Raw genomic sequence first — 10,192 nt, forward strand, 5'->3', positions numbered from 1 at the left:
TGGCTGCCATGACATTTAATAACCTACGGGACAGAAGTCTCAGATTCAATGGGTGGTATTAAAGTACTCTTATGGCATCCCTGCAATAAATACCAAGTTGCTCAGAATGGTGGAAAGGCCTTGCAAAAGTCTCTAAGATCATGATCAACTACACAGAAGGACGATGTCACTACAAGACAACAATTACCGTAGAGCACAGAACAGCAGCAGTGTTTTAAACATGGTCCCATATCAATTTGTACCAGAAACACACTGTAACATAACAGCAACATTTTGCTGCCTTAAGGCATGCAGTTCACCTTAACACCTCTGAGTGCTGTCTACTTGTTTTACACAAAAAACATGCGTCAAGGCTTCAGAAGTCTGTTATTTCAGCATCATCAATGTCACTTTCTGTCTTACACCCTGAAGATTGTCTAGTGAATGAGACACATTGTCTTGATACTCTGCCATGTTTTTTTTTTTCACTGTTGTCAAGCAGTTGGACATGAGGCATGGCCTATGGTCTCTCTTTCTCCCTCCGGAGGTGTCAGATGAAATGTCAGCTTTAAAACTAAACGTAGTAGTACTTGAGGCAGCAGCAAGGACAGAGGAAGCATAAGGCTGAGAGATGACAACACTGTGGACAAACTAGACAGTAAGTGGGACAAAAAAAAAACTTTCAAAAAACCCTTCTGTAAATACTAAGCCAACAATTTTTTCCATGCTGAAGGAGAAATAGGTGACCACAGAGATATGAGACACAGAACAAAACAAATTTTAAAGGGGAGCTAGTAACGAAATAATCTTATTAGCTAATCCATGGATCTCACAGCTCTGATCCGTGCAAGAGACATTGCAGGGACTTCAGTGTTACTGTAGGCTTTAAAGTTGCCATCCACTAGCTCATCTACAATAACTGCCAGGCAGCTACAGAGTAAGACACGTTTGACTTAGCTCTTAGCCACAGGGCTAACTCAACCTGTAGGGCTTCACATTTGAAATTACCACAGATCAGCCACTATAAAATCCATCATAACTTGGCTGTCTAAGTCATGACAGGCTAAGCTGTGGTCTACAGCCATATGTTTCATCTCTGTAACATGCCAAAATAATTGCATTAATAGCATGAGCCACCACAATGCCACAAAATGTTTTGTTAACTCAATAGGTGCTGACTTAATTAGTCACATGTCAGCACAAAGATAGTAATTACATTATCACAGAACTGTTCTTTAGAGAGGTGTATGGTAGCTGTTCCACTACTCACAATACCCAGTGCACATGGCAAAAGATGGAAAAAATCATGTTAGGGATGTTTACATGGGAAAAATCACAACTAATTCTCAATTAGAAAGCAATATCTCTGAAATAATGATGTATATATAGATCAAGACTCTTTACAATGAAAGAAGAGAAGAAGGAATGCTTGGGATTGGCTCATCTCATCCTAAACTAGACACATAAACAGATCAGAGGTCTAGAAAGGGACTGATGAAAAAGGATCAGGCAAAAGGATCTGCTACATAGGCATCTGAAGGCACATTACAGCAATACCAGTGCCTGCGTGTCTGTTTTCTGTGATGAACATGAAAGCTAAGCATAATACCACCGTAACACAGATAAGACATGAAAGTGCTCAGATTTGTACTGGAAATTTATCTAAAGGATGCCACTGCCTACATAATGGGAGGGAATGTTGTGCCTTTAGCCAAATCTGCTTCTGACAAGGGCAGGTTCTCAGCTCTTTTAAGCACAGATAGCACCATTTGATTTCAGTAGAACTTAGGTGTTCATCACTTAGGTGTCTAGGCTACAGTTCGGTTTTGCAAAGGTCTCAGAGCTACCATTTCTGAGGTTTCTTCTCTCTTCTCCTTTTTCTGTCTTAACGTTTTTCATTATTCAAATCATGGCTTTAAAAAGCAAACAGCGGTATTGCCTGAAAATCTACTACATATCTGCTTCTACACAAAGAATTATTTCTAGAGTGCCTTTTTCAGAAGCTGCTTCTTGAGGTTTCTTCTATCAGGTATCTGATATGCAATGAGATACTGGCAATAAATGACTCTATTAACAGCAACTTCTCATCAGGAGCTGGCAATTCTATTATCCCTTATAAACTAGACATGCAGTTGCTTTCCCAGCCTACAAAACAAAGTGACTAAGGCCACAAGGTATTCTATTAAATTTTCAGAATATAAGAGTGAGTGTCAGAGGCTTGACCCAAAACCTAACTCACAGATTTGATTTCCCAGCAGTGCGGATTCCCCCTCAAGTCCTTACAGCTAATGGCAGGAAATTGTTCCATCACCGCATCTCCCAGGTGCAGGCAGCAGAAGCTGAAGCCAGCAAGAGATGTGTCTTGAACTAACCAGTTCTTCTCTGCATTTCACCGCATATCTGCACTCTTTTTTCCTTTTAATTCAGGCTTATAATTGAGTTTTTTTAATTCAACTGTTAACTCTCCCTGGTGCCAGGCATAAACTGTCAGGAATGTGAAAATGTGATACAAAGGAGAATTTGAATAAATAGGATAAAGGCTGAGAGAATTGGTCGTGAGAAAGGCTCAAATGACAGTATGTCGCATAAAAACTCCTCCAGCCCAATATCCTGTCTGCAGAAGCGGCCATTAGAGCATGCTTAGGAAAGATTATAAGGAACGTGGCAAATATATTAATCCTTCCTCAAACAGTCAGCGGATTAGACACCATTAATTGTCACAGGGCTTAAGAGACTGAGTGAGAACAGGGCTCCATGGTACAGATGCAGCAGAAAGCATTGGGTAGACTGCCTGCTTCTCGACAGCACTTATGACCCCAGGAGAGATATCCCTGTTCGGTGAAACTACAACAAACGGTCTCTGTAATGCGACAGCGTCCTGAATCCCATGCAGTCCTACCCAGGCAGATCTGCCTCCCAATGGAGAATAGAGATACTGAGTAGGAGAATAATATTAAAATACTAATAGGGAGCAATTCATGCCACAGAGGCATTCAGAAAACTTTGAAAATACCACTTCTTTTGGAAAACTCATGTAGCTAGTACCTTTCCACCCTACTTGTCCCAATAATCTTACTGTGCTCTCCCAGATCGGAATTATGCTTAGCTACAAAAGAGTCAGCATACTGGGGCAGACCAAAGGCTAATTAGCCTCATAATCTGCCTCTGCTGGCCAATATCCCATACTTGAAGCAAAACCAGAATATCAGGGTGATTTTGGAGCATACATACATATGGCTCTGCCTTCCTAACCTTTGCCTATTAAAGTTTCAGCAACTTCCACAGCCAAGTATGCAGCAGGACCAGTAAGTTCAACAGATAATTATGGCCTTTCCCTAAATTTGTCTAATCCCTTTTAGGGTGACAAGCTCATTTGACTCAGATCCACAAACACACTAACCAATACAAGTCAACTTGGAAAACATTTCTTCACGAGAAATGAACAGGACGGTGTTGTGTATTTGTCTTCCTTACACAGGGATGCTATGCTAAGCAAGAGGAAAGTCAGCTGCCAAGGAATAATGACAACTATCGCTTGAGTATACAACTGTCACAGGGAGCAGCAAATTACCATTCTCCTCTGCAGGGAATCCTGGCTTACACCCCTGGTCTGGAGGACATTCAAAGAGCAATGGAAGAGCATGGAAGAACATGAAAGCAACCTTTAATCTCAGTGTACCATAGGCGTTAATTAACCTGGCAGCCATCCAAACTGCTGGCATCAAAATCCTCTTATCTGGGAGCTGCTCATTTCAGCATTTCTGCAGACACTGCTATGCAAGGAGGCATTGCACTGCACAGGGGCAGCAGGCTACCGAAAAATAAGAAAAAAAGGCAGAAACGGAGGAAGAACACTGAAAATTAGTACATTGCAATCAGATAGTTGAAAAAGCATGTTATCTAAAGAAATGTGCATCTGAATAAAGCAGAGGTTGCATCAAGAATGAAATAAAACCAACTTCAGGAAAACAAGCATGAATGATCTCCAGTAAGAATACACCACAATCAAGGTGCAGTCGTGCTGAAGTCAGAAATAGGTAACAGTTCAAGTTAAGGTATTTATCTCTGAAAAGAAACTTTTTCTACATACCTGTCCAGTCTCCTACTACTTTAAGGTGGACCCCAAACGTTGCTTTGGTATCTGTAGGGCACTAAAAATATTGAATATATTAAGGACCACTTCTGATTAACAAGAAAATAACAAAAGGCATTCCAAGAACAGTTGTTAAGACAGAATCTGGTGTAAATAGGTTGTTCCTGAGCAGCCATACCAGCAGCTATACTCTTTAAAAGGCAAGTCTAGCATCAGTACAGCCTAGGAAGCTGAGCATGACTAGTCTCCACTCAATCTTAACCCTTTCTTCTGGTCACAGATGATGGGCTTGTCTGAGAGTGTGATTTGGAACAGCCACTTCACTAAGCATTACTCGGCAATGATACCGATTGGTGCTACAACAGGAAAGAAATACCCCCTCTACTATTGACATCATTCAAACTCAGGAACTGCCCCATCACTTCTAAATGAAGGCATTTAATTGACTCCTGAATCTTGAATGTTAGGGTACGTGTTTTCAAGCTGATCATTCACACACAACTGACACTTTCTTCTAAATGGAAACTGAAATTTTGCTGCACTTCACAAGACCTCAGAATTGGCAAAGGAAAAACACCAGTTTGCATGACGTCATAAAACCCACTTTGCAGCCACCACTCTCTCACTCTGCACCTATGCCCTCACCTTGGGGCTACTTCCTTATGACTATCAACACAGGAATGATATTATTTACAGTCTTATCCACACCATGGTTATCTAAAAGCCTCCATTCAATCCATATCAAAGGCCTCAGTTTTGTTCCTTGTTAGCTACTGGGAGATTTTAAACGCACTGTCTGGACAGCTTTGCACATACACCAAATAATTTCACACATAAACAGGACAAACAACTATTCCTCCAGAAAAGATTCTTCCCTTGCCTTCTGTAAACAAACACCACTGTTTTCTTTTTGATAGAAGATATTACTTATCAATGATTGATCCAAGCTCCATCATAAATTCAACACCCAACAGATGACACTCTGGTCTTTTTATTTTTTCTAGTGCTACAGACAAATAAGAATTCTGAGGAGATGGTTTAAATTCAAGGAAAACATCTATATCGTAAATAAAAGTGGCCCAGGTAGTGAATCCAAGCACCAAATACTCAAATCATCCACCACACTTGTAAGGACACTTCTTGGCTCTGTTCTGGGCCACTGCCATTAGCATTGCCAAGATTGTTGTGGAGTGGGAAACCACTGGTCTCAGGGCTGAGGATCAGTTCCTATCAGTTCCTCATTTAGCAGCAGACACAGATAAAAGGTTACTATTCTCTACATCTTGGCAAACCTAGAACAGGGAATATGATGTAGTTGGTCACTTCATTTTCCTGAAGGGGAAGAGCATTCTTGTTAAGAGTACTGATTACTAGACATTTATATTTAATTCCTTGTCATCTTTCAAGTTTTCCTACTATTATTTCAGAATTATTTCAGCAAGTCTTAGCCTTCCAAAAAGTGGCATCAAGGGAGGCATGCAAGCAAGCCTCACATGATGAGGCCAGTAATTGCTGTGGCTGGTTGCAATGTCTTCCAAAAAAAAAAAAACTATAGCAAGACCAATTCTCCATATAAAAATAGGTAAGCAGCCTTTGAGCTAGAAAGCTGTATACTGGCAGCAAAAAGATCTGTTCTCCTGGGGGCTTCTGTAAGAACATTTAGCAGAGTTTATTATTCACTCTTGGCTTTCCCTCTGTGTTTCACAGGACATGGAGTGATTTTCTTAGTCCAACTATGCACAGTCATCAGTCATTCCCTCCTTCCATTAAAACTGATGGCAGAATACGCCCTCTCCAGCAGAACAGGTTCAAACCTGTTATTCCTTACAGGGATAACTCCTTCCTGCATTATAAAAAATTATTCAATAACAAAGACATTTATTTCTCTTTGGACTTTAGGGGAAGCCTATTTGGACACCTATAACTGGGCATCAGAGTTCCTCAGAGGGTTCTGGAAGAACTTTATTGTACTGCTAAATCTTACCAGAAGAAACACACCCGTCATCTAGGCTACACAGAGTGAATTTCCCCCTGTTCAAAAGAGAGAAAGATTGTAGCTGGTCCAACAAAGGCCCATCAAGACAATGAAAGGATTGTGCTTGTGTAGCCCACAGCAGAGAAGGCTCACAGAGATCACTGTCTTCCAATACCTAAAAAATAGCTATAGAGAAGATGAAGGTGTTCTCTTCAACACCCTGCATAGTGACATGACAAGAGACCAGGGGCACAAGTTGCTTCACAGGAAATTTCATCTGCATGTAAGAAAAGTATTCTTCACCATGAAATAGGTAAACAGAGAAATGGTGCCATTTCCCTTGCTAATGCAAACTCACAGCTCCCTGGATAACCTAATCTACTTCCCTTGCACCAGAAGGCTGAACTAAATGAGGTCCAGAGGCCTCTTCCAATCTTAGACTTTCCTGCAGACCTGTAATTTTAACTTTGAAAATTGTATTTACATTTTTACTGCACAGAACACTTATTTTAACTCTTCTCATCTCTGTAAACACAATTAGGTCTCCAAACAGTGACTTTTTGCTTTTTCCAGACTGTTAGAGAACATATTCCAGAAGCTTAAGAAAATATTAAGACAGTTTTTCAGAAGTTTAATCATGAAAGTGGGTAAACATTCCTATGTTATTAACAGACCACTGGGCATGTGTAATGAAGTGCAATGAAAATATCTTCTTATATGTTTAACCTTCTTCATGAAATCACAGAATCACAGGATAGCTGAGACTAGAAAGCACCTCTGCAGACTGGCTACTTCAATCCTTATGCTCAAGCAGAGCCTCCAAGAGCAGGCGGCCCAGGACAGTGTCTAGTTGTGCTTTGAATGTCTCCAAGGATGGAAACTCTGCAGTCTCTTTGTGCAACCTGTGCCACCCTCACAGAAAAAGTGGGGTTGTTTTTATGGTCAGATTGAACCTCCTTTATTTCAGTTTGTGTTGTCCTGTCACTGTGTGCCACTGAGAAGAGTCTGATTCTGATTTCATCACTCTTCCAGCACTTCCTGGTCTCTCAGCCTTTCCTCATATTAGAGATTCTCCAGTTCCTTACTCATTTTCACAGCCCTTTGTGCTCCAACATATCCATGTCCCTCTTGTAATGGGGGAGCCCAGAACTGGACAGAGAACTCTAGATATGTCTCACCTGTACTGAGCAGAGAAGGGTCACCTCCCCCGACCTGCCGGCAATGCTCTGCCTAATACAGCCCAGGAGGCTGTTGGCCTTCTTTGCTGCAAGGGCACGTTGCTGGCTCACGGTCAGCCTGGAGTCCACCAGGACCCTCTGGCCATTCTCTGCTGAGCTGCTTTCCCATCACGTACCTGGGATTATTCCTCATCTGAGGCAGGATTTGGCAACTCCTTTTCCTTATCTTCTTGAGGCTACTGTCAGCCCATTTTTTCAGCCTCTCAAGGTGCCTCAAGCAGCAGCACCACCAGCTAGTGCATCAACCACTCCCCTCATTTTATATCATTTGCAAATCAGTATTGAACCCTGAGATACACCAGTAATGACTGGCCTGCAGCCGGGCTTCATGCTACAGATCACGATCTGTTCAGCCCAGCAGTTCAGCAAGTTTTCCATCTACATCCCTGCCCATTCATCTGCTCCACAATTCATCAATATTTCTTTATGAGGTTTTTATCAGAAACAGTGTCAAATATCTTAGGAATTATGATGGGTTTGTCCATTTTTACATATCTAAGTCTCTGATCACCTATTTTACTTTTAATTTGCTGTATGTCATCTTTAAAACACTGCACATTGCTTCAAGCTAAACATTGCTTAAAGATCCTTATTACAGTCAGCTCATACACACATTTAAACTGGCATCTACTTATGTTCTGTGAAGACACGCACAAGCTGAAGCCCACTCCTTAACTGGAAATCAAGAGAATAAGCACATGAGCATTGATCAAATAAAGGTGTAACAAAGAGCCCCAGCATGATGACTGTGCATTTCACAGCATAGCTGTGGAAAAAAAACAATTTAAATTGTTTTTGAAATGTGATTTGGAAAACAGCACGTGGATTTCCCCCACTCCTTTTAATCTGGGAGCCTTAAGAAACACTCCAGTGACTATTAACTGTCCTGTGGCGAGAGCTGCACGCAGCCCCTTATTTTTCCCTTACTGCCCTGTACACTGCCCCAGATGAAATTGTAAAGGTTAGTCAATCTTGAGATTAAAGAATACTCTCTTTTAGTTCCTTTTCATAAACAAACCACGTTTTCCAAATAGGTAAACCACCAATCTGTATAGTTTGTAATGAGAAGGGACGTTGCACATTGATAAACAGAGGGTCACAAGTGGTAAGTTCTTCAGTAGTTGTTTCCACATTTTGAAGTGTTAAATGAACCTTGTTTGCTGCAGTCATTTGATTGAAATACTGTGGTACAAAAAATAACTGTGGCAGATAGCGTAATTACATGAAGCTATGTTAATCTTATTCTAACCTCAAGCTATCCACACCTCTAAAAACTGAGAGATTTTATAGGCAGGAATGTCTATGCTAATCAGGTTATCTGCCAGCATTTGGCTATCCTCCAAAGACAACTGAAAACCAAAGAAATTCTGTTAAATTTAAACAGAGCAGTCAGATTTACACCCCTGGAGAAACCAAACTATGCTCTTAGCATGGGAAAGTTGGGAGATTTCCTCAGAGCTGTTAATCACATGTGAGCAAGTTTACAGTGTCTATTTTTATTTTAATTTTCTATGTATTTTATAAGTAGACAAAATCTAGGGAATATGGATTATTATATACCTTGATGAAGAAAAACACCTTTCCATATATTTTTCCTTGTTTTTCAAGCTAACTTGAAACACATATGCAAATTGTCTCATAGGAATTTGTGACAATCCGTAGAGAATTTTCTGCTTATAAAACACCAAATTAATAATGCTCACCAGTAGCTGTAGCTCTACTATTTATCTCTATGCTGAAACAAAATAGAGATGATAATTTTTAATATTCTTAATAATTTAATTAATGTTTAATCCACTATTAGATTAATACATTCTTGAAATCTATGTTATTTACCAGTTTTGTGTTATGAACACAACTCTTGTTGTCCTCTATTCCTTGTTTTTATATGAACTCAAAGTGAGTGAAATAATTACTGTTAGATCATAGTGGTAATACTTTACACCCACTTTATATTGGTATAAAAATATACTGGAGGCAATGAGCAGTGGAGAAATCTGTGCATATGACAGCACAACATATAGCAAATGAAAACTGTTATCAGCATCTGTGTTTCCAGTATAGAACACCCCAAATATTTAACATGACTGGTATTTACTTCCAGTCAAGAACGCTGCCCAGAAAAAGAAACAGGACAAACCTTACTGGAATAATTTTAATGGTATTAAACACTACTGAAATATTGTAAAGCACTTTTTTTAGACCTTGGGGTGCAGGAAGTTGGGATGAGTCAACAGCAAGTTAGCAAGAAAACAGAAAGCAGATTCCTGAAAGTTTCTGATTCTGTACATCTCTGCCATAAGAATTGTAAAGATTCTTTAGACAGATGTTGGGTTTTGCTTACAGCGCTGCCACGGAAGCGCTGATGCATACACCAGGATAACACTGCGCAATATCTATCATCCGAAAAAAAGAGATGAAAGGGATGCCCAAGTTACATACCCACATATGGCTTCTTACAAGTCCCTGTGGAGATACTGATGCACCCCAGTAAACACCAACTTCTATGTTTGGTGATGTAGTGGGTGACCTGAATAATGCCCAAAGTTACAAAGAATATCTGTGCCATAGCTGGCAGAACAAAGTGAAATCTCAACTTTGTCTGATTTTGGGAACTAAAAAGCTCATTGCTGAGTTTAAGAAAAGAGAAAGCTTTCACTTTGTGGAAAAAGCCATGATATGATCCTAACAGGGATTTGCAGATAACCTGACAGGGACTGTAAACACTGCTGAGCCCCTGATCTGTTTCTATGCTTCTGCCTGCCTGCCACAGTGAATCAGTTGCACCGTGAACCCTGTTCCATCAGCCCATCTTTGCCCCAGTCTTAGATGAACCTTTACATGGATCAAGAAAAACACAATAAAGACATAGTGTGTTTAGAAAAGAGGCAGAATTGCGGGGGAGGG

General features: G+C 40.4%; 1 protein-coding gene across 1 annotated transcript in view; it reads right to left on the minus strand.

Annotated features, from left to right (window-relative positions):
- The window catches only part of NOX4 (NADPH oxidase 4), a gene marked incomplete at its 5' end in the record, with an annotated part of 81,709 nt that overhangs the window by 44,948 nt on the left and 26,569 nt on the right, over positions 1-10,192 (minus strand). The window contains one exon of the mRNA XM_010146104.1: positions 4,070-4,130. Coding sequence (XP_010144406.1) covers positions 4,070-4,130 — 61 coding nt within the window. The remainder of the gene's footprint in view (positions 1-4,069; positions 4,131-10,192) is intronic.

This window comes from Buceros rhinoceros, unplaced genomic scaffold, assembly GCF_000710305.1.
Source record: "Buceros rhinoceros silvestris isolate BGI_N320 unplaced genomic scaffold, ASM71030v1 scaffold6052, whole genome shotgun sequence".
NCBI lineage: Eukaryota > Metazoa > Chordata > Aves > Bucerotiformes > Bucerotidae > Buceros > Buceros rhinoceros.